Genomic DNA, 23,027 nt, shown 5'->3' with positions numbered 1-23,027 from the left:
AGCACCTCTGCCGTTCCTGCCGGCGCGATAGTCCACCAGTCCCGTGGTGGTGGCGGCCGTGAGAGTCTGGGGCAGTGGAGGAGACATGTCGGAGCAGAGGGGGCATCGATATGGTCCCCAATCTGCGATAATCACCGGTTTGCCCCGGGGACGATGGACGGGGTTCCGGATTTGGCGGAAAGCGGGGATTGAGAGGATGGGGGACTTGTTTATCGAAGGAAGCTTCCAGAGTATAAGGGCATTGGGGGAGAAGTTTGCATTGGCGGGGGGAAATGACTTTTGATATCTGCAGGTGCAGGACTTTCTGTGGAGGCAGGTGCCAACCTTCCCACTCCTGCCGCTAAGGGGGATTCAGGATAGGGTGGTTTCTAGAGGATGGATAGGAGAGGGGAGCGTCTTGGACATATATAAAGAGCTTATGGGTTCGGAGGAGATGCAGACCGAGGAGCTGAAACAAAAGTGGGAGGAGGAGCTGGGGAGAGATAGAGGAGGGCCTTTGGGTGAACGCGTTGGGTAGGATCAACGCAACCGCAACATGTGCCAGGCTCAGCCTGATCCAATTTAAGGTAGTTCATCGGGCTCACATGACAGTGGCCCGGATGAGCAGATTCTTTGGGGTGGAGGACAGGTGTGCGAAGTGTGCTGGGGGGGTGGGGGGGGGCAGCGGACCATGTCCACATGTTCTGGGCATGCCCAAAACTGAGGGGATTTTGGCAGGGGTTTGCCGACGCCATGTCCATGGTATTAAATATGAGGGTGGCAATGAGTCCAGAGGTGGCGATTTTCAGGGTATCGCAGGATCCGGGAATCCAGGAGGACAAAGAGGCAGATGTTCTGGCCTTTGCTTCCCTGGTAGCCCGGAGGCGGATATTACGAGCAATGAGGGACTCAAAGCCCCCGAAATCGGAGACCTGGCTATCGGACATGGCTGGCTTCCTCTACCTGGAGAAAATTAAGTTAGTCATGAGAGGGTCTCTGTTAGGGTTCGCCCGGAGGTGGCAACCATTTGTCGACTTCTTCGCAGAGAATTAATCGTCAGCAGAAGGGCGGGGAGGGTTAGGCTAGCGTAGATTAGTGGGGGAAAGTAATGGTGGGACCTGCGGGAGATGGAGGTGGTATTTGCACTATGTTAATATTTTCCCTGTTATGTACATTGTTGAATCTGTTGATGTTACAATGCCAAAGAAATACCTCAATAAAATGTTTATGAAAAAAAACTTCTCTATCTCCATTTTTTGGAAAGGCAGTCTGCTAATGTGCACTATAAGCTTGTAGCCCAAAGCTACCTTGCCTGTACTTCTTCACACTCTACCTTCTGCGGAGATCTCCGTCGTATCTGTTCTGATGCATTTCTAATAGGTCTTCCTTTTTCTCAACTGAAGGATTAGGGGACCCTGGTTCGATTCCGGCATCGGCTGACTCTGTCATAGAATCAAAGAATTTGCAGTGCAGAAGGCCCATCGAGTCTGCACCAACTCTTGGAAAGAGCACTCCACGTCTCCATCCTGTCCCTGTAACCCAGCAACCCAACCTAACCTTTTAGACACTAAGGGGAAATTTAGCACGGCTAATCCATCTAAACTGCACATCTTTGGACTGTGGGAGGAAACCGGAGCACCCGGAGGAAACCCACGCAGTCACAGGGAGAAAGTGCAAACTCTATATAGACAGTCGAGCCCGGAATTGAACTCGAGACTCTGGAGCTGTGAGGCATCGGTGCTAACCACTGTGCCGCCCAGTGTCTGCGTGACCTCACAGGAAATTAGTAAACTTATTGACCGGTAAAGTGCTCAGTGTAAAGGACAGTATGCAAAAAAGTGTCTTGAATAAGAGAAAGTTAAGGCCAATATAAGAAGGTAACACAAGTAATCTAAAATACAATAAAGTTAACGTCAGAGAAAGACACTAAGACATGGCAGGAGAGCTCATTTGAGCGCAATGAGTGCCCTATAATGTCAGGGACGCCACCGGTGTCCTTGACAACCATATGTGCAGGAAGTGCTGCCAAGCTGCAGAAACCGGAGCTCAAGTTTCAAAGCTTGAGCAGTGGCTGGAGTCACTGTGGTGCACCCGCAAAACTGCAAGCTATGTGAATAGCATATTTGGTGAGGTGGTCTCACCATAGCTTAAGGGCCCGGAGGCAGAGAGGTAATGGGTGACCACCAGGCTATCCAGGAGAACTCGGCTGGGAGTGCAGGTCAACTGGGGTCCCGCTCCGAAATCAGTTTTCAATTTTGGAAGCGGGTGGAAGTGTTGATTCCTCAGAAGTGCAATCAATGCCAGGTTTGTGGCATCACAAGCGGTTCAGCTGTACAGGAGAGAAGGAAGAAGGGAAAAGCAATAATGATAGTGAATTCATTACTTGGGTGAACAGACAGGTGTTTCTGTGGCCGTAAATGTGACTCCAGGATGGTATGTTGCCTCCTTGGTGCCAGAGTCAGGGATGTCACAGAGTGGCTGTAGGACTTTCTTCAGGGGAAAGTGTAGCCAGTGAAAATGGCTAACTCCCGATTTAGAATGGCTAACCCCGATTTAAAATGGCGAACGGAAAAGGCTGATGGGAAAATCAGCCAACAGGACTAAAACAAGCATCTGCCGGTAGACTGTGTATTCACCTCTGGGAAGGCCAGACAAGATTGATACCTGTAGCCATCAGCACAACAAAATACCAGCCATCTGAATACTAATGAGCAATCCCCGGGAACAATGTGCAACAATTCAGACACACAAAGCCAACCCAGACTTTGCGGCGCCAACGTGAGCCTACACAAAGGGAGGTGAACGACAAAATCCAATCACTTGGAACCAGGTACAGGGTCTGCCCCGAAAGGCGGGAAGCCCCTGGGGACTATAAGAATAGCGTCCAAGTTCAAATCGACCCTTCTGCACCCTCCTGCCACCCTTCTGCAACAGGCGCTCAAATCGTAAGTCTTACTTCAACGCTCGCTACGAGATAGGCGCTCCTAGCTATCGATCTCTACCAGCTTTGAATCCCGCAGGCTCAGAACCCGAACAAAAGACCATTTGTTTCCCTGACCTGGTGGGCCATTTCCAAGTTAAGTATTGGCCTGTTAGTTGTAGGAAGTAGCTTAGACGTAGAATTTATGCATAAGTATTGATTACTGTATATAATAAACGTACGTTGATTTAACTCTTACTAAGCGGTGTGTTGGATTATTGATCATTACTCGGACTTGAACCACGTGGCGGTATCAGAAAGATACCTGGTGACTCAAGAGCAAAGGTGATAAAACAGAGCAATTAAACTAAGGCTAAAGTTAGCAGCAACAAAAGAAAAGAAAATTACAGCACAGGAACAGGCATATCGGCTCTCCCAGGGAAAGGTGAACAGCCAGAGGTCGTGGTCCATGTTAATACCAGTGATTGAGGTAGGAAGGGGGAGGGAGTCCTGCAATCAGAATTTAGGGAGTTAGTAAGAAAATTAGCAAGCAGGACCTCAAATGTAGTAATCTCTGGATTATTCCCACTGTGACATGCAAGTCAGTACAGAAACAGGAGGAAAAGGCAGATAAAAGCTTGCCTGGACAGATGGTGCAGGCGAGAGGGCTTTAGATTCCTGGGACACTAGGGATGTCTCTGGGGGAGATGGCACCTGATTGGGCAGTTACAGGCGCAGACTTTGTTGTGGAAGCATGATGATGTGGCGATAACCTGGCTCCAAGGAAGGGCAGGACAAGGCGCGAAAGATTCTTGGGCACAAGGTGTTCAGAAAAGATAGGAAAGGAAGAGGGATGGTGGTTGAGAGCATTGCAGTGCAGGAGAAAGAGGATACTCTAGAGGGGTCATGGACAGGCTCAATTTGGCTAGAGCTAAGGAATAAAAATGGTGCAATTACATTGCTCGGTGTAGTCTACAGGCTGCCAACGAGTGGGGAAGGGTGTAGAAGGACAAATCTTCAGGGAAATTATAGAGATGCAAACGTTATCGAGTAGTTATAATGGAGCTTTAATGTAGACTGGGACAGTGGCAGTGTGAAGGGCAGAGGGGAGCACAAGTTCCGACATTGTGTTCAGGACCATTTTCTACAGCGGACTGCGTCCAGTCCAAGAAGAAAGGGTGCACTGTTGGATCTAGTTCTTGGAAATCAGATGGGCCAAAGAGATAAAGTGTCAGTGATCACTGTGTCATAAGGTTTTGGGTGATGATCAAAAGGATAATAGACAATCCAGAGTAAAAATAATTAATGGAGGGAGAGCTGACTTCAACGAGGCAAGAACAGAGCTGGGCCGGTTAGAATGGAACAGAAGGTTTGGCACGGGTATCTGGACAATGGACTACCTTTAAAATAGAAATGGCCCGGATGTAGTCACGGTATATTTCTTAAAAGGGAAAATTAGTAGAAATAAATCCAGAGCTCCCTGGATGAAAAAGGAGATAGAAATTAAGATAAGGAAGAAGAAGTGTGCTTATGATGGGTGTCAGGCAGAAAATCAGTTGAGAACCAAGAGGAATGCAGGAAGTTCAGAGGGAAAAACACATGAGAGAAGCGAAGAGGAATTATGAGAGAAGACTGGCAGCCAACATAAAGGGAATTCCAAAGTCCTTATGGCATATAAACAGTAAAAGAGTGGCAAAAGAAGTAGGATCCATTAGGGACCAAAAAGGGAATTTATCCATGGAGGCTAGGGCATGGCTGAGGTATTAAATGAATACTTTGCATCTGTATTTACCGAGGAGGTAGACGCTACTCAGGCCAACACAACAGACAAGGAAACTTGCCCCATGAAGGATCCAAAATTGATCAGGAGGAAGTGTTGAATAGACTGTTGGTTTTTAAATTTGACAGTAGTGTGGCAACAGATAAAATAAGACAATCAAGAATAGGTCTGACTTAAAATATATTGGTGTGACACAATGGCCATCCTGTCAGGATGTAACATTAAATATGGTTGATCGACATAAGCACAACTCTGTGTCGAAACAAATGCAGTTTTCTGAGGAAAAAAACAGAGACACATGTATTCAAAAAAGTCCAGAAAATATGGATATTAATTTGCTTGGAACTAAAGTAAATGGTGGAGACACAGTTGATACAATTTCCATACAGCTTGTCAGGCAGGCATTTATTGTCCATCCCATGTTATCACATGATTTCCCTACAATTTCAGCTAGGTCATACTCCGTTGATATATGGAATATGTGGAATGAAAAAGAATTATGATACCACCCATTAGTGCAGTTACAAATTTCTGACTGGATTATTTAACCACATAAACTTTGTGGAAGACCTTGCTGTGCTCCCTGAGCATAGATCATCTAAAAAATGGCTGGTAATTGCTTACACTTCTACATCACTAATTGATTTGCTAATGATTAACATCTAATCCAGATAGACCTTACCAACCCTTTTACATGTGCACGGAATCTTTGTGTTATCAGGGCTCATAAAATATTAATCAAGGGCCAAATTCAGAGCAACCATTCTGTTCCAAGAGGTCAAAGCAGGTCAGGACCATATAATGAGAAACAATAACAGGCCAGGTCCTTCCAGTGTAACCTAATACCCTTGTTACTTTACACTAGCCCTTGGGATCAAATTCAGTAGCTAGTTTTCCCCTACAGAACAAAAACGTTGTTCTGAGTATTATCATAAATCTTCTGCAAACCTAATATATTTAAACAATTTCCGTGCAGGATAGTTACATTTTCTGTCAAATTTATTCAACATGGCTTTGTAAAAGGAGAACGAATACTGATGTTGCAGAAACACAAGAATCAGACATTTTTTCAAAATCCATTCTCAGGGGTCAGACAATCCACAAAATATTGCAATTCACACATGTTTACTCAACTTATATTTCATTTATATTATAGAGTACATAATACTGTCCAAATTGATTCACAGGATTCAAGTGAATAAATGTTGTTGATGCATTATTTTGTCTTTGCATCCTTAACTGAGCCTGAAGAATAGACTTGCTTATCTGAAGTTTTTTTCAATAGATATCACCCGATCCAAAATATAACCTATCAGCATGCTTACTTGTACATAATTATAGAACAGGGCAAAATGGTCTTGAAAAAATGTCAAAAACTCTACTATAAATTCTTAGTGGTATGCCACTATAACATTTTTTTTTTCCAGAGAATATGTAGGAAAATGATTTAAGTGGAAACAAATTAATTTCTCCACTGAAAAACTGCCCCTCAGCTGAAAGGTTTGGCAGTGGTTACCCTGAGATGAGATCACGTCATTTTATCACACACAGGTGTTATGAACCTTTGAACTCCTGAAGTTAGAATCTAGGGTCAATAATGCATGTGCACATGGATGTGTTGCAAACTCTTTAAAAGCTACATTTAGTAAAGATCTTAGAATGAAAAAAACTAAAGCAACATTACCTTCCTTCATTAACAAGCTCAATAAATGCAAGACCAGCATTTTTCTGAATGGAGTTCTGCCATTCCTGTAATAAAAATTGGGGGAAAAAATTAGAGATTTCTTTCAAAGTGAAACACAGAAATAAATTTGGTTGCCATTTGATCCATATGGTCCAAGGCCTTCGCACCATTGCTGCCAATTGATTGATATTTGCTATAAATCTTTATAATTAGTAAAGATAAAAAGTGCCAGAAGAGGGAAAAAAATATATCTATCATGATGTAATTTAGCATTATCCACATCACACACAATTACCGAGGAACACCCTAGACTAAACAACGTCCAAATAATCCTCAGCTGAATCAAACCTCAAGTGAGTTTTAATAGTTCTGAAAGAAGCTTAATGGTCAATGTCTTACATGACCAATTTAATATTTCAACACAATGTACACACATTACAAGAACAATAAAACAATTTGACGTGCAATGCTTAAAGGGTTGAGGTAGCCATCTCCCAGTGGTACTGAAAAGAACAAGCTAAAAGCCTCAGACATGACCACTAATGCTGCTAAAGTGCCGGAAATCATATTTTAGCACTTCAGAGAGATGGGTTGTAAGATGCAATTAACTGAGTCAATAAATTCATATCTATTACTAAATTGTAAATTGATGTAATTCAAAAATATTTCATACCATATTTGAATCTCATTATCTTAGATCAACAAATCAAAAAAAACAGAACTGTACATACAAGATACAACTGAATTGCTGTAATGAAAGTACAAGGTGATTATATTTTTATCTTTTGCGGCGCTCACACTTTGATTACAATCAATTCCTCCATTCTAATGAGTTGTTCGTACAACACTGCAGTATGTTAGCACTCTCACCTGAGCTAGAAGGCTGTAGGTTCAAGTCCCACTTCAGAGACTTGAGCAAATAATACGAGGCTGACACTGTCAGAAATTCCATGTTTTGCATTAGATGTTAAATTGAGGCCTCATCTACTCTCTCAGGTGAACATAAAAGATCCCATGGCACTAATCTAAGAAGAGCAGGAGTGCCCTCCCGGTGACCTGGACAACATTTATCCCTCACCCTACAATGAAAACAAAGGATCTGGTTATTTACTTCATTGCCATTTGTGGGATCTTGCTCAACGCAATTTGAATCTCATATTTTATACATTATAACACTGATTAAACGTACTCCATTGGTTGCAAAGTGCTTTGGGATCCTGAAGTCTTGAAAGGTATTAGAAAAAATGCAAGTTCTTTCCCTTTTTTCTAATATCAAGATATAGTTTTTAGAAAGTATCACATCCAAATTTTTTTAACTTGGTGTTTTCTATTTTATCAGAAATCCCAGGTTATATTCGAATTGAAGAATTAAGATGTTTAGCTAAAAACAATTCAGAGATTAGAAAATAAAATAGGAACTACTTCACAAATTTGGTTCCAGCATTCTAACAATATTGCAATTAAAACATTTTCTGCACAAAGCACGTTGCTTTATTAAATTATAACAATGAAAATATCTTAAGTCACCAGAGGTTCACGCATATTTACTATCTATAGATTAAAGAAATAACTTGAAAATATGCATTAAAGCATATGCCAGCAAAGATACTATAAAATTACTTAATAGATAAACAGGAAAGAAAATTATTTTCCATTGTGCACATGTTCACAAATAACCTCTAAAAGTGTCACTTAAAATATTTCTATATACCATTGCCCTTTTCTATTATGCTTTTGTCTATTGAAGTTCAGCATTTAATGGAAAAGTGTGCCTTCTCTATGAAAGGTGAACCCTTCGCACTGCTAACTCACTGTGCCAGCGACCAGGGTTCAATTTCGGCCTCGGGTGACTGCCTATGTGGAGTTTGCACATTCCCTGCGTGCCTGTGTGGGTTTCCTCCTGGTGCTCCGGTTTTCTCCCACAGTCCAAAGATGTGCAGGTTAAGCAGATTGGCCATGTCAAATTGCCCCTTAGTATCCAAAAGATTAGGTGGGGTTACTGGATTAAGGGAATAGGGTGGCGGCGTGGGCCTAAGTAGCATGCTCTTTCCAAGGGTTGGTGCAGACTCGATGGGCCGAATGGCCTCCTTCTGCACTATAGGGATTCTTTGAGCACAGCAAAATGGGATTGCTACAGCAAAGCCACATCTGCTAAGTGCAATTCATTATGCCAAGTGAAACAGCTCATTATACAACATTCCATTATAATAGTGCTTACACTTCAATATAAAAGCACTTTACAATGTCTAGTGGCGCCATATCAATGTAACATATTCACAACTTTTTTATCAGAGCACCTTCAAGAGATGTATGGGTATGACAACTTCGTATTTTAAAAGCAGGCCAAATATTGTTCCTGGCAGTGAATGCGACTTGGCAAAACAAGAGTTATGTTGGAACTCTTTTCGACTGCACAAGACTTGACCGGGCACCAAGGTTTTGTGTTTGATTTCCCCTTTCACATAGGCCAACTATAGACCTGTACTGTTGCCCCAGCCAAGATCAGCTAGCTCAATACAGACAAAGTTTGAAATTGGAACCTGCCATGTCCATTTTGCTCAGTTATCAATATAACCACCTAGCCAACAGCCTTGTAATCATTCTCATCATTTTTTACACAATTTATAGCGCAATGCTAATTACTACAAAGTATTGCTTTGACGTTTGTCGAGGAGAATACTGAGATATAGGCTATTAGACTAGACGGGATTGAGGTTCATAAGGAGGAGGTGTTCGCAATTCTGCAAAGTGTGAAAATAGATAGGTCCCCTGGGCCGGATGGGATTTATCCTAGGATTCTCTGGGAAGCTAGGGAGGAAATTGCAGAGCCTTTGGCTTTGATCTTTATATCGTTTTTGTCTACAGGAATAGTGCCAGAAGACTGGAGGATAGCAAATGTTGTCCCCTTGTTCAAGAAGGGGAGTAGAGACAACCCCGGTAACTATAAACCAGTGAGCCTTACTTCTGTTGTGGGCAAAGTCTTGGAAAGGATTGTAAGAGATAGGATTTATAATCATATAGAAAGGAATAATTTGATATGGGATAGTTAACACGGTTTTGTGAAGGGTAGATCGTACCTCACAAACCTTATTGAGTTCTTTGAGAAGGTAACCAAACAGGTGGACATGGGTAAAGCAGTTGATGTGGATTTCAGTAAAGCGTTTGTACTGCGCTGTAATGTGCTATGTATATGGATGTCAGTAACACGTTTGATAAGGTTCCCCACGGTAGGCTATTGCAGAAAATACGGAGGCATGGGATTGAGGGTGATTTAGCGGTTTGGATCATAAATTGGCTAGCTGTAAGAAGACAGAGGGTAGTGGTTGGAAATGTTCAGCCTGGAGTTCAGTTACTAATGGTGTACCACAAGGATCTGTTTTGGGGCCACTGCTGTTTGTCATTTTTATAAATGACCTGGAGGAGAGCATAAAAGGGTGGGTGAGTAAATTTGCGGATGACACTAAAGTCAGTGGAGTTGTGGACAGTTCGGAAGGATGTTGCAGGTTACAGAGGGACATAGATAAGCTGCAGAGCTGGGCTGAGAAGTGGCAAATGGAGTTTAATGCAGAAAAGTGTGAGCTGATTCATTTTGGAAGGAGTAACAGGAATACAGAGTACTGGGCTAATGGTAAGATTCTTGGTAGTGTGGATGAGCAGAGAGATCTCGGTGTACATGTACATAGATCTCTGAAAGTTGCCACCCAGGTTGAGAGGGTTGTTAAGAAGGCGTACGGTGTGTTAGCTTTTATTGGTAGAGGGATTGAGTTTCGGAGCCATGAGGTCATGTTGCAGCTGTACAAAACTCTGGTGCGGCCGCATTTGGAGTAGTGTGTAGTTCTGGTCGGCGCATTATAGGAAGGATATGGAAGCATTGGAAAGGGTGCAGAGGAGATTTATCAGGATGTTGCCTGGTATGGAGGGAAGATCTTATGAGGAAAGGCTGAGGGACTTGAGGCTGTTTTTATTAGAGAGAAGGTTAAGAGGTGACTTAATAGAGGCACACAAGATGATCAGAGGATTAGATAGGGTGGACAGTGAGAGCCTTTCTTCTCGGATGGGGATGGCTAGCACGCGGGGACATAGCTTTAAATTGAGGGTAGATAGATATAGGACAGACGTCAGAGGTAGGTTCTTTACTCAGAGAGTAGTACAGGCGTGGAATGCCCTGCCTGCAACAGTAGTGGACTCGCCAACGTTGAGGGCATTTAAATGGTCATTGGATAAACATATGGATGAGAATGGAATAGTGTAGATGGGCTTTAGATTGGTTTCACAGGTCGGCGCAACATCGAGGGCCGAAGGGCCTGTACTGCGCTGTAATGTTCTATGTTTCCAATGCCTGCAACAACTCCTATTATTTGGACTTGGCTCAAGGCTTTAGTTCAAAGACAACTTTCAGAAGCAGACCGACCTTCTGGAAAATCGTAGAGCTCTTCGAGTATTGACAGGCAGAGAGATCAGGGCATGCATATCCACTGATCACTTAAAGTGGCAACGTACGTGGATAAGGTAGTCAAGAAGGCATACGGCATGCTAGCCTTCATCAGTCGGGGCATTGAATATAAAAATTAGCAAGTCATGTTGCAGCTGTACAGGACCTTAGCTAGGCCTCATTTGGAATATTGAGTACAATTCTGGTCGCCACACTATCAGAAATATGTGGATGCTTTGGAGAGGGTACAGAAAAGCTAGGATGTTGCCTGGTATGGAGTGCATTAGCTATGAGGAGAGGTGAGATAAACTCAGTCTGTTCTCACTGGAACGACGCAACCTGATAGAGATCTGCAAGATTATGAGTGGCATGGACAGAATGGATAGTCAGATGCTCTTTCCTAGTGTAGGAGCGTCAAGTACTAGGGGACATAGGTTTAAAGTGCGTGGGGAAAAGTTTAGAACAAATATGTGAGGCAAGTTTTTTCACAGAGGGTGGTAAATATATGGAACACGCTGCCAGGGGAGGTGGTAGGAGCAGGTACAATAGCGGCATTTAAGGGGCATCTAGACAAATATATGAATATTTTTATGGAAATGGGAATGGAAGGATACGGACTCCGTAAGTGCATACGGTTTTAGTTAGGCAGGTACCATGGTTGGTGCAGGCTTGGAGGGCCGAAGGGCCTGTTCCTGTGCTGTATTGTTCTTTGACCCTCCTGTGGACAGAACTCCAAATTTGCAACCTGAATTCTAATTAGAAAATGCACAGGGAACTAAGCTCTATTTATGCTCTTGTCTGGCTCACTGGTTGTTGGAATTTCTTTTAAAATTTAGAGTACCCAATTCATTTTTTTCCAATTAAGGAGCAATTTAGCATGGCCAATCCACCTAGCCTGAACATCTTTGGATTGTGGGGAGAATGCGCAAACTCTACACAGACAGTGCCCCAGGGCTGGGATCGAACCCGGGTCCTCAGCACCATGAGGCAGCAGTGCAAATTACTGCGCCACTGTGCCACCCTTGGCCGTTGGAATTTTGCGAGTGTAAAAGATTTATATGATCAGGCTGCCTAACATTTTGAGTACAGCATTAAAAAGCACTTAAAACAAAATAAACAATGAACCAATAACGCATTGTAATAACTGAGATGACACAGAATGTACACCAATTTTCCTTCCTCTGGAATGTGTTAAATACCACCACTGCTGACTAATGTTTAAAGACTAGAACAACATCTTTTAATAGTGGATTGGCTGACAGATGTGAACGCAGATGAAAAGTTGCAGAAGGGCATTGTCCTCAATCATACATGCTCACCTAATCACTGAAACCAGGCAATGCCCCAACAAGAAAATGTGGTTTCAAACGCTAAAAGACAATGTATGCAGATCCTTCTACAGCCTGAACCTACTAAAGTTATTTCCATACAGGTTTATGCACAGGAACCAAATGATGAAGCATGATGGTATATCAACACAATACCTAAAAATAATGATATGAGAATCATAGGAACACAGGAACAAAGAAGACCCCTCGAGACTCTACCACAATCAATTAGGTCATATCTGATCTGTATCTTAACTCAATTTATCTACCTTGGTTCAATATCCCTCAACACTCTTACCTTTTGAAAATCTATTTTAGTTTTGGCATTTTCAATTGACAGTTTCAGCAGTTTTTGCTTTGTGGGGGTGCAATGGTGCAGGCAGAGAAGAGGAGAGTTCAATATTTCCTCTTTATGAGAAGTACTTTCTGACTACAAATTAATCCAGAGGTTAAACATTTACAAGATACTGCTTCGGGTTTAGTGTGCAATAAGACACTTAGTTGAAACAGTTAAATTTGTCTTGATGCACTGTCCACACATCTTTGTTGCACATGAATAATGTAAGTTCACCCACTTTCAGGTATTCTGCTAAATATAAAGACTGAAAGAGAATTTCCAAGTACTTATTCAGTCTGATGGCGAGAAAGAACCTACAACCAATAGTCAGACATCAAACAGTCATTCTGTGGTCTGAGGAATGTTGATTTTTTTCAACTTTTTCAAACATGATAAATCTGATGAAGGAAATGGTGGCGCACAATTCAGACAAGATCAGATCATGATCCTTCATGATTTAATTACCAACATTTCATTCTGCTTCAACAATATTTCATTCTGCTCCCCAGACTTAAACAAGATATCCTGGATTCACCCTCACTTTACCGGCATGTAATTGATCCCATTGTCAGACGGGCAGTGACCAAAGTCATGTCTGGAGCAGAGATGGTTGGACTGACCACAAACTCATTGGCCCAAAGTTTAATATCCCATATTCAACCAAAAGACACCTCCAGGAGAAAAAGTCAATTAAAGAAACAGGAGGTCTCAAGACTCAAAATTAATACTGAGAGACAAAACTTCTCAGAAGATTTAGATTGCTAGCCCCTTGGAAGGACTCTGAGGCAAAGATGTTCAGAGCTACAGTCACTTTGACAGCTACTAGCAGGGGGTAACCAATGATAATGGTGGTGCACCAGGGCCTGCAACTCTACTACCATCTACCTTGCAAAATACATCCTTCGGCAACATTGACTTTTGGATTAGGGAAGATAAATCATGATCAGCATACATTATAGCATACCAGGGGCTGGTTTAGCACAGGGTTAAATCGCTGGCTTTGAAAGCAGACAAAGGCAGGCCAGCAGCACGGTTCAATTCCCGTACCAGCCTCCCCGAACAGGCGCCAGAATGTGGCGACGAGGAGCTTTTCACAATAACTTCATTTGAAGCCTACTTGTGACAATAAGCGATTTTCATTTCATTGGATAACACCCGTGTTCTCACCCTACCCCTCGTCCAACATCTCTGCGTGCCTCAGCGCAAAGGCCTGCACTTGCTGTGGGCACGTTTGTTCCCGTTGCTGTTCAGCCCCAAATCCGTGCAGTCAATACCATTTCCACATTTAGACTCCCTTACTCCTGGAAAGCAATGTCACGGCAACCTGGATATACGTGCAATGCTGTGAAAGGGACACTCCCCATTGCCGCTCTCTTCCCCAACTACTCCATTGCCTAGCGGTGTACCGCCATGGTCAATTGCACTCTCAATGTACTACTACTGCCTGAGCAGCTCTCGGAGCCATTCCGCTTTTATGCGCCGATGTTAAATGTCCCACTGCAATGCTACTCCAGGAGGGAACCAAGATCCATCGGGGTCCCGATGTCTGCACTCAAAGAATTACTTTCCTCCCTGTAACTAGCTATTAAGTGCCTCACTTAAATGCTGAAGTGCTGAACTGCTGCATTTGTGTGACTTGCCAACATACAGACCTTGACATCTCTTCAAAAGCCCTTGGGAGCCAGGACCATGTTTGAGAACCAACATGCCACACTGGGATCTGATTTTTTTTAACCCTCGTCCCTTCTGATCCGACCACCTCAGGTCAAAAGTTCTACTCAATAACTTTGTATATTGCAATTTGCAAACAACTAACTCTTGGCCCGCTTACCACAGTTACCTTAGTTATATAATTGTTGCTACTTATTGCTTTCAAAGTTGCTCTAATTTTAAACGAAATAAGCGCTCGTTAAATTCTGATGGTATCAGGAGCATGGTGGCATAGGAGCTGATCAATAGGATCTCCTCATTGAAAGGACCTCCGTTTTACTATTTTGACTCTCCTCTTCAGAATATTATTTTAAAATTATATTATGGTCCAGTTTTGAGCCAGTTACTAGTGTGACTAACACCCGCATTTGGCACTGCCCAGTCCAACACCATTAGAGCAAGCAAATCACGATAGTACCAATGGTCCCATTATAAGCAGTGGTAGTTCAATAATTTTCTTAATTAACAACATGGCTTCTGAAAGTGATAAATGTAATGTAATTCTTATTCTCTTCCCATATATATTCTATATTTGAACCTCGCCACCATATTTATGCTGTGCAACTACACTGAAATGAGCCTAATGCAAGTCATAAATTACAGTAAAGTCCTTCAGAGCACCGCTTCTACAGAGTAACAAACTTGGGAATTTGTGAAGGACGAGGTGCTGTTCTGATATTTCCAAAAACAATAACCAATATAAGGGAGGAAGTGGGAGTCAGTGAAACTGAAGGGCTGAAGTCCAGTTGTACTAATTAAAATGAATGTTTTAGGCAAGTTATTAACTAGGTTCTAAAAGAGGTATATATATTTATTTTTAACTAGATAGGCAGCTGAGTCCTGTTGCTTGCAATTCCTGTACCAGGTAGGACCTTCAGGACATTGCATGTGGTTTGGGGACACTATAAGTAGGAAGTATCTCCAGCTATTTTTGGGAAGCATGGTAGCACAAGTGGCTAGCACTGTGGCTTCACAGCACCAGGGTCCCAGGTTCGATTCCCCACTGGGTCACTGTCTGTGCGGAGTCTGCACGTTCTCCCCGTGTCTGCGTGGGTTTCCTCCGGGTGCTCCGGTTTCCTCCCACTGTCCAAAGACGTGCAGGTTAGGTGGATTAGCCATGATAAATTGCCCTTAGTGGCCAAAAAGGTTAGGAGGGGTTACTGGGTTACGGGGATAGGGTGGAAGTGAGGGCTTAAGTAGGTTGATGCAGACTCCATGGGCCGAATGGCTTCCTTCTGTACTGTATGTTCTATACAAGTTCAAGGGTTTCCAGCTTGAGGGACAGCTGGAGACATTGCGGTGCTTATAGAAGGGCGAGAGTTTTGTGGATTGTATGTTCCAACAGATAGCCACCTCACCCTGGAGCTTAGGTTAGTAAATGGGTGGTCATCACAAGAGTAGAAAGAGGTAGGAGGTCCAAGAATCTTCAGAGTGTGTGCCACTCTCAGTCAGATACTCAGTACTGGAATGCAGTGAGTGACATCACCATGAGGGAGTGCATTTCAGATCATGGCACCAATCTCAAAGGCGATTAGGGATGGGCAATAAATGCAGGCTTAGCCAGCGACACCCACGTCCCATGAATACATTTTTTTAATGGGCAACCCTCTCATCCCAGGAACCAATTGCGTTGCACTGCCTCCGAATGCAAGTACGTCCTTTTTTTTCATATGAAAATCAAAATTGTGCACAGAATTCCAGGTGTAGTCTTGCCAAATCCCAGACAACTGTAACAACAATTCTTTAGTATTGTACACCAACCCACTTGCAGTAAGAGTCAACATGCAATTTGCTATCCTAAATTTTGTGTGTTCCTTGTTCAAGTACATCCAAATCTCTCTGAACAACAGTTATAAGTTTCAGACATTTTAAAAAAATATTCTGCTTTCCTGTTCCTACCACCTTACACCCCCCTACACTATACTTCACCGAATTCCTTGTTGCAAACTCAGTAATTCTCTCTTTATCGCTTAGCAATCTCTATGTCCTCCTTACAGCTTGCATTCTCACTTAACTTTGTAGTGTCACCAAACTTAGACATACTACTTGCGGTCTCTTTTTAAGTCATTAATATAGATTGCAAAGACCGGAGGTCCTTGGCACTGATCCGTGCAACAATAGTCAGAGCCTGCCAATTTGAAAATGCCATTTATTCCTATATTCTGCTTCCTATCTGTTAACTAATTTTATGCCCATGTTAAAGTTTTCATCACAACTTCATGAGCCCTTGTCCTATGTCTTAACCTTTTTTGTGACACCTTATCAAATGCCTTTCAAAAATCCAAATACGCCTACCGGTTACCCCATTTCTACCCTACTCGTTACATCCTCAAAATAACTAATAATAATAATCTTTATTGTCACAAGTAGGCTTACATTAACACTACAATGAAGTTACTGTGAAAAGCCCCTAGTCGCCACATTCCGGCGCCTGTTCGGGTACACTGAGGGAGAATTCAGAACGTCCAATTCACCTAACAGCACGTCTTTTGGGACTTGTGGGAGGAAACTGGAGCACCCGGAGGAAACCCACGCAGGCACAGGGAGAACGTTCAGACTCCACAGACAGTGACCCAAGCTGGGAATCGAACCTGGGACCCTGGAGCTGTGAAGCAACTGTGCTACCCACTGTGCTACCGTGCCAACACAACTTTGCTTTTGTAAAACCATGTTGACTTGTTCTAACCATACTATGTTTTTCTAAGTGCATTATGGAGACTTTCTGAGATTCAGCACATTCCCAATAATTGATGTCAGACTAACTGACCTGCAGTGTCCCGTTTTCTTACATTAGTTAACTTCCAATCTGCTGGGATTGTTCCAGATTCTATGGAATCTTGGAAAATCATTGACTGTACATCTACTATCTCTTTTATAACGGCAGGGTGTAGGCCATCAGGTCCTGAGGATCTGTCAGAATTTAGTCCCTGGAGTTTCACCAGTACTTTTTCCTCTGCTGATATTAATTACTTTAATTTCCAAACACTTATGTGCTCCTAGTTTACCTTCTATTTATGTCATGGAACTCTTCAACTGTGTGGGACACAAAAAAAAACATCTGGTCAATATCTGTGCCTTTTTCTCGTTCCTCATGATAATTAAGGACTGACTACTTTAGCTACTCTCTTCAATTTTATGTATTTGTAAAAGCTCGAATATAGTCCTTTGCTAGTTTCTAAAACACAACTGAGTTTGTGAAATTATGCATTTTGACAGAAGGGATAGAGAGAAGCAGGATATAATTAATGGCATCGTTCTAAAGCATGTGCAGAGCAGAGCGATCTGGGGTTAATCTGCACAGATCCTTGTAGATATCAGGACATAGAGAGAGTAGTTAGTAAAGCATTTGGGATCATGAATGTTGTTCGAGATTCCACAGCCGGGGAAACAATTTCTCAGCATTTACCCTGTCAAATCCCTTAAGAATGTTATGTGCTTCAATTTGATCACCTCTCATTCTTCTAAACTCCAGGGATTTAATACGAGTCCACTTAATCTTTCCTTGTGCATCAATCTTTCCTCGTGCATCAATCCCCTCATCCCAGGTCAATTTCTAATCCCAGGATTCAGTCTAAACAAATTTTATTATATTCCCTCCACAGCAAATATATCCATCCTTAGGAAAGGAGATCGAAACTTCATGCAGTCTCCAGGTGTGGTCTCAGCAATACTCTGTACAATTCTAGTAAGACTTCTTTACTCATGTAGCTTCTACCCGGCAATGTGGAAAATTGCCCACGTGTGTCCTGTCCACAAGAAACAGGACAAATCCAGCCCAGCCAATTACTGTCCTATTAGTCTACTCTCCATCATCAGCAAAGTGATAGAAGGAGTCATCAACTGCGCTATCAAGCAGCATATACTCAGCAATAACCTGCTCACGGACACTCAGTTTGGGTTCCGCAAGGGTCACTCAGCTCCACAATACAATCTTGCTTCAAACATGGATAAAAGAGTAGAATGTCAGAGGTGAGGTGAGAGTTGCCTTTGCATCAAGGCAACATTTGACAGAGCATGGCATCAAAGAGCCCTAGCTAAACTGGAGTCGATGGGAATCAGGGGGAAAACTCTCTGCTGGTTGGAGTCATACCTGGCACAAAGGAAGATGGTTGTGGTGGTTGGAGGTCAATCATCTCAACCCCAGGACATCACTGTACAAGTTCCTCAGGAGAGTGTCCTGGGCCCAACCATCTTCAGATGCTTCATCAATGACATCCCTTCCATCATAAGTCAGAAAAGGGGATGTCTGCAGATGACTGCACAATGTTCAGCATCATTCACAACTCCTCAGATAATGAAACAGTCCATGTTCAAATGCAGCAAGTTACATTCATGCCACACAAGCACCAAGCAATGATCATCTCCTATAGCAGAGGATCTAACCATCGCCCCATGACATTCAATGGCATTAGCATTGCTGAATCCCCCACAACCAACATCCTGGGGGTTACCATTGATCAGAAACTTAACTGTACTAGCCATATTAATACTGTGGCTAGCATAGCAAGTCAAAGGCTAGGACGAGTAACTCCCCTCCTGATCCCCCAAAGCCTGCCCACCATCTACAAGGCACACGTCAGGAGTGTAATGGAAAACTCTCCACTTGCCTGAATAAGTGCAGCTCCAACAACACTCAAGAAGCCCAATACCATTCAGGACAAAGCAGCCAGCTTGATTGTCCCCCCCACTTCCACAAACGTTCAAGCCCTCCACCATCGATGAACAATGGCAGCCGTGTTTACCATCTACAAGATGCACTGCAGTAACTCGCCAAGGTTCCTGAGACAGCACCTTCCAAACCAACGACCACTGACATCTAGAAGGACAAGAGCAGCAGATACCTGGGAACCCCACCACCTGGAGGTTCCCCTCCAAGTCACTCACCACCCAACTTGGAAATATATCGCTGTTCCTTCTCTGTCGCTGGGTCAAAATCCTAGAACTCCTGCCCGAGCACTGTGAGTGTAAGTACACATCAGGGACTGCAGCAGTTCAAGAAGGCAACTCACCACCATATTCTGAAGGGCAACTAGGGATGGGCAATAAATGCTGGCTTAACCAGTGACACCCATATCCCGTAAATGAATAATTTTTTTAAAGTACTTTAATCCCTTAGCAACAAAAATCAACAAACCATTTGCCTTCCTATTGGCTTGCTGTACCTGCATGTTAATTTTCCATGAATAAGATTCAAAAATACTCAGGTTACCTTGAATGCATACAATTCACAATCACTTGTCATTCAAAAAGTATTGATTTTTTAAAACATTATCTGTCCAAAACTGGTTATCTTAACACTGCGCGACACCACATTCCGCTGCCATGTTCTTGCCTGCTCAACCAGCATGCCTCCTCACTTCTTACTTTCCTCCTTAATTGTATTGTCAACAAATTTTGATACATCCAAGTCATTGGTATAGATTATAAATAGTTCAGCATTGATCCTAGTGGTAGCCCACTAATACATAGCCTTCAAATCTAAAAATACCATTTATCCTGCTTTCTGTTCATTAACCAATCCACGATCAAATCTAATATATTAATCCCAATTGCATGAATTCTACCTTTGTGTGCAATACCTTATTGAATGCCTTTTGATACTCTGAATACATTATATCCGCTAGTCACTAATTATCCATACTACTAGTTAAATCCTCAAGCACAAATTCCTTTTCGCAAATTTATGCCGACTGTACTTCAACACATTATGATTTTCTAAATGCCCCATTACCATGACCCAATAGGATTACACAATTTTTCTCCAAATGTCAGGCTAACTGGCCTATAGTTCCTCCTCTTTTCCCTATTCCTCCTTTCTGAAATAGCGTGGTTATGATTGCTACCTTTCTTGAGAACTATTCGAGAATCTAAGGAATCCTTGTCTCAAATCCGATGCAGGAGCTATCTCTTTTAAAACTGTAGGATACAGGACATCAGGTTCCGGCTATTTGTCACCACTTAGTCCCATTCATTTCTCCAGCACTATTTCTTTACTTGTACTAATTTCTTCAAGTTAGTTTTCTTTTAAATTGTCGAATGAGAATGCATTCACTGGCTTCCCTCAATGACTCGGTGGGCTCATGTGTCATGTACTTTGTCAGACAAATCAAGATGGTCCCATAGGCAAATATCATCCTACTTTAAGTTAACAGATCTTAGATGGAAATGGTGAGACGTATAATTCACATTGGTATTTCCAAGCAATGGGGGGAGAGGAAAGTCAGTAAAGGACCTCCCTGCCAATTGCCATCAAACAACTATGATTGGGAAGCGTATTAACAATTTCAAATTGATGAACGGATCCTTTCTGGGGGTTAACAATTTCCATTTATTAATTTTATGTTCAAAAGCTTTAAAAATAAAAAATATGGAATTTAACCATATGAGCACAAACAAATATAGACCATCAGTTGTGACTCAGTGGGTAGCACTCTTGATTCTGAATCATAAGATTGCGGGTTCATGTCCACTCCATGAGTTCGGCACAAAAATCTTAGCTGACACTCCAGTGCAGTAGAGGAAATCTGCACGGTTAGAGATGTCATTTTTCAGATGTGATGTTAAAAGATCCCTCTCAGATAGACATAAAATATCCTATGGCATTAATTTGAAGAGGAGCAGATGAGTTATTCCCAATGGCCTGGCCAATATTTATCTCTCAGTCAATATCACAATAGCGGATTATCTGGTAATTGGCACATTTTGAGATCATGAAAGATGCTATATAAATGCATGCCTTTCTTTTTATTTATTGTACTAAAGCTATTTTGGTTAGTCTTAGAAAACTCTCAGCTGCGTGGTCTTGTGACAATCTTTCAGATTTGTTTGCATGCTAAGTGATGGTTTACATTGGGCTAAGATACAACATGGAGGGAGGCATACTGGCGCAGTGGTTAGCACTGCCTGTGTGGAGTTTGCACTATGTCTGCGTGGGTCTCACCCCCACAAACCCCAAAGATATGCAGGGTAACTGGATTGGCCAGGTTAAATTACCCCTTAATTGGGACCAAAAAAAAATTGGGTAATTTAAATTTATTTTTTAAAAGATACACTGTTATGACAGAAAACGTTGGATGACACCACAATCCAAAGTGAAACGCATGCACTGAATAACAGTCACCTAAAGTACGATTACAGCCTTCAAACCATGCTAGCATGTATAATTTCTGACATTTTTATTATTGTGTATCATTTATATTCAATTAGTAGTCAGTTTATGCACATGCACCAAGTGTCTGTGTGCTCAGTAGGCAACATTCACAGTATTAGGGGCAGCACGGTAGCACAGTGGTTAGCACAGTTACTTCACAGCTCCAGGCGCCCAGGTTCGATTCGCGGCTTAGGTTACTGTCTGTGCGGAGTCTGCACGTTCTCCCCGTGTCTGCGTGGGTTTCCTCCGGGTACTCCGATTTCCTCCCAGTGTCTAAAGATGTGCAGGCTAGGTGGATTGGCCATGCTAAATTGCCCTTTGTGTCCAAAAAGGTTTGGTGGTTTACTGGATTACAGGGATAGGGTGGAAGGGGGGGGGGGCTTAAATAGGGGGCTCTTTCCAAGGGCCGGTGCAGAATCAATGGGCCGAATGGCCGCCTCCTGTACTGTAAAATCTATGATTCTATTAGAGTATGAGTTTTAAAAAGTGATGGAAAAATAAATGCCCCTGATGAGAAAGTATTGTGTCCTATTTTCAACTATATTTTAACATCAGTCAGCTTGTGCACACTTGTGTTAGACTTAATTTTTTAAATTCAAAGTAAAGCTGCAGCAAATCACAATAGAGGGAGGAAACATACAATTTAAAGCAAGGATAGCACCTAGATATTGCCGAGCACTTAAAAGGACTTCTTAAAGCAACTAGTTTGGAAATATCAATCATGGAACCTAATAAAGGCGGCAAATCAAGCAAAAGCATTATACCTGGAGATATTTTCAGGTGCTTTTTTTCTCTTAGTGCACCAATTAAGCACCTCAATTCAGATTAGAAATATAAAATAAACTTTACAAACTTCTATCATATTACCATTTGAAACTGAACAAGAACATTGTCATTTATGTCAGACCACCTTCAAAGGCATCCTGTACTCAATAGCTTGCAGCTGATTATTTTTCTTGAGCTACCTCTCTGCTGGCAACTCCCTGGATGACTGCGATGTACAATATTTTCCTACTTGCAGCAGCATCATTTTTTCACTGTGATTGTCAGTGTTCATCTCATCATGGAACAAGGTCCCCGAGCAATTGCCATTTTAAAATTTGCAAGTGAACTACAGAATAACAGCTTTATCCAGGTTGGACAGTGAAGTTATTATTCATCTCTTACCTGATAGAGCATTTTTCTGAAAGAAACAAGAGCTGGAGGGATATTTTCAACTTTACTATTTTTGGATTTATTTTCGCAACTAATTACGTACATAAAAGCAACGTAATATGGGCGAGTTTTCAGTTCCTAGGTCAAGACCCTGAAGTCACAAAAACTTCCAGATCCCGAACCCACATCAATGGGACAACACACATCCAATACGATTTCCAGATACAAATCTACTTACCTGGTCACAATTTCATGTTCGGTGCTCAATTAGTATTTTGGTGACACAGGAGAGACATGCGACACGATCACGTATGGGCTCAATTTAAAGGAAGAATGGCAGCCATTGCAGAGACGGCCATTTGTCCACATAATGTAAGCTGGGGCAGAACAAAAGGCAGTGGTCAGGGAGGGTGGCAGGCCAGCACCTTCTCAGTTTTCCACTTCAGGTAATACGGGAAGCTGTTACAGTGCATAGGAGCATTCTCTTCCTCAGCAGAGGTCACAAGAGGCCCCCACAACAGACCAAGAGAGCATGGCAAGAGGTGACCAGCT

The 23,027-nt window shown here is 42.5% G+C and overlaps 1 protein-coding gene across 2 annotated transcripts in view; it reads right to left on the bottom strand.

Annotated features, from left to right (window-relative positions):
• The window catches only part of LOC140408621 (lipopolysaccharide-responsive and beige-like anchor protein), a 1,704,725-nt gene that overhangs the window by 1,234,654 nt on the left and 447,044 nt on the right, over positions 1–23,027 (bottom strand). For both annotated transcript variants that reach the window (XM_072496077.1, XM_072496078.1), the window contains exon 34: positions 6,364–6,428. In XM_072496077.1, the coding sequence (XP_072352178.1) occupies positions 6,364–6,428 (65 nt within the window). The remainder of the gene's footprint in view (positions 1–6,363; positions 6,429–23,027) is intronic.

Source organism: Scyliorhinus torazame, chromosome 3 (assembly GCF_047496885.1).
Source record: "Scyliorhinus torazame isolate Kashiwa2021f chromosome 3, sScyTor2.1, whole genome shotgun sequence".
In the NCBI taxonomy this organism is placed as follows: domain Eukaryota; kingdom Metazoa; phylum Chordata; class Chondrichthyes; order Carcharhiniformes; family Scyliorhinidae; genus Scyliorhinus; species Scyliorhinus torazame.
This window is presented reverse-complemented; position numbering and strand designations above follow the sequence as displayed.